The following is a 1791-nucleotide window of genomic DNA, read 5'->3' as shown; positions in this document are numbered from 1 at the left end:
ACAGCTCAACCATCAAGTGCATCGAGTCACTGTGTTCCTTGAACAACTTGGATTGATTCGCCATTGCTAGTTCAAGACAGCCTGGGCTGGAGACAGACAAGACCTGAGCCCCACTGAGGTTATGGGAGCTCAGCTGGAATTCGAATTTGGGGTGGAGGGAGAGGAGAGGGACAATGTCTGGCCACAGGAGAGCCTGCTTCCTTCTGAGCCTCTGCGTCACCTTCCTTTTCTGCAGGTAGGTCCCTGGCCTTTGCCATCTCGGTCCAGTGCATCATTCCCGGGACGCTTGACGCTTCTACATTCCCTTCTCCTCCGCAAGGCTTCTTCCTGGATCACACATCCCCCCACCTGGGCTCCTGGGCTGCCCTCCTTCCTCCCCTCCGCCCCTTAGCATCTCCACCTCAGAGAGATCCCACCACCTCCCACAAAGGCCCTTGGCTCCCCCGAAGTCTTGATTTCCTAAGCTTTACACGCACGTGGCTTTCCCTCGGTCGCACGTGGGCTCTCGGAGGGCAGGGACTGTCCGGTGTTTGTGGCCTGGGTATCACTCTCGGCCGTTTGGCCAGAGCCTGCTCCGAGCCCCACCGGGCAGGACTAAGAAGCTGCCCATCACTGGCTTTAACCTTATTGGCAAAGGAGACTCGGGACTTACTGAAACAGAGTTTTAGTGAGAGAACAGCGATGTTTCCCGAGAAGAGACACTGAGACATCCGTCCAGCACAGAAGCGGCAAAGCGCTGGGGAGAGGCGCGCCCTGGTCCTGCCGGGCTTGGGAGTCGGGGGTCTCACACGGGACTGTTCGGGGCAGGGGTGAGGGCGGCTCCGATTCAGGCGCTCGGGAGGAAGACAAAGCATCCAACACCACGGAACCCAAGCTCATGTTTGGAGGGAGGCGGTGCTGGGGCCGAGTCCTGCCGTCCCAAGGCGCACAGCGCTCCTCCAAGGCTAGCCGCTGCAGAGCTCTCAGCGAAGGGAGTTTCCACACCAGAAGCCCTCCGCACTCGGGGCAGTCGTGGCTCCCGCTCCCCGCAGGAGCCTCCTTTTCCCGGCACCGCGGGAGAGCCTAAGGCTGCGGTCTTCCCGCCCCCGCCTAGCCCCGACCCAAAGCAGGCCCAGGCGCCGAGGGCCAAAGGGCGCGCCGTCCGTACGCACGCACCCTGGAAAGCCCCGGCTCACGCGGCCCGGGGGCGCAATCCAGGGGCTATCCGGGCCAAACCCGAGCTGGGGAAAGCACCGGCCTCTGCTCATGCGCAAATCCAGCCGGCCCGGACTGCGGGCCCGCGCGCATGCGCCGCCCCGTAACTGATGCTGGCCCTGAAAGAAACCCCTGCGCGGAGGGATGGTGCGGCCCGCGCCTGCTCGCTGAGCGCCCCGGTGTAAACAGCGGCCTCCAGGTAGGGCGCGAGCTCCGGCCCTCTTCTCTCCCCCTCCCGCAGGCGCAGTGCGGGCGGCGCCGGGGAGCCCGCGGGGGCCCGTCCAGGTGAGGGGGACCCCGGGGGCGGCCCCGCGGTGGGACCCCCGCCCTGGCTGTTGGCAGGGGCCCCGCGGCTCTGCCGGGCACACAGCAGGCGCCTAATGCGTGCCTAGGACGGCCGAGCCGGCCCTGAGCCCGGGGGCACTGTGCAGTCGGGGCGGTGCCGGGCTGTGGTCAGCCTTCCCTGGGGGGGGGGGGGGGCCAGGGGGGCGCAGCAGAGCTCAGGCAGGGTGCCCGCGGTCCTGGGTGTCAGCTGGCCTAGGGGGCGGGCGTGGGCGGGGCCAGGGAGGAGCTGGGGGGGTCAGGGAGGAGCTGGGG

At 66.9% G+C, this 1791-nt stretch overlaps 1 protein-coding gene across 4 annotated transcripts in view; it reads left to right on the top strand.

Moving 5' to 3' along the window:
- Nucleotides 1-210: 210 nt before the first annotated feature.
- TMEM106B (transmembrane protein 106B) overlaps nucleotides 211-1791 on the top strand; it is a 26004-nt gene continuing 24423 nt past the window's right edge. The window contains exon 1 of one of the 4 annotated variants that reach the window (XM_069094442.1): nucleotides 211-235. Coding sequence is in view for 1 of the 4 variants with exons in the window: in XM_069094443.1 (XP_068950544.1) it covers nucleotides 1286-1393 (108 nt within the window). In the remaining 3 variants the exon portion in view is untranslated. Of the gene's footprint in view, nucleotides 236-1015; nucleotides 1480-1791 lie in introns of those variants that run through there. The other 3 variants (XM_069094443.1, XM_069094444.1, XM_069094445.1) reach the window with 3 other exon arrangements.

The sequence above is a fragment of the Petaurus breviceps genome, unplaced genomic scaffold, assembly GCF_028583685.1.
Source record: "Petaurus breviceps papuanus isolate PSGF00001 unplaced genomic scaffold, PetGlider_PUasm1.0 218, whole genome shotgun sequence".
NCBI classification, from domain to species: domain Eukaryota; kingdom Metazoa; phylum Chordata; class Mammalia; order Diprotodontia; family Petauridae; genus Petaurus; species Petaurus breviceps.
The sequence above is the reverse complement of the archived record's forward strand: the minus strand, read 5'-3'. Positions and strand labels throughout refer to the sequence as shown.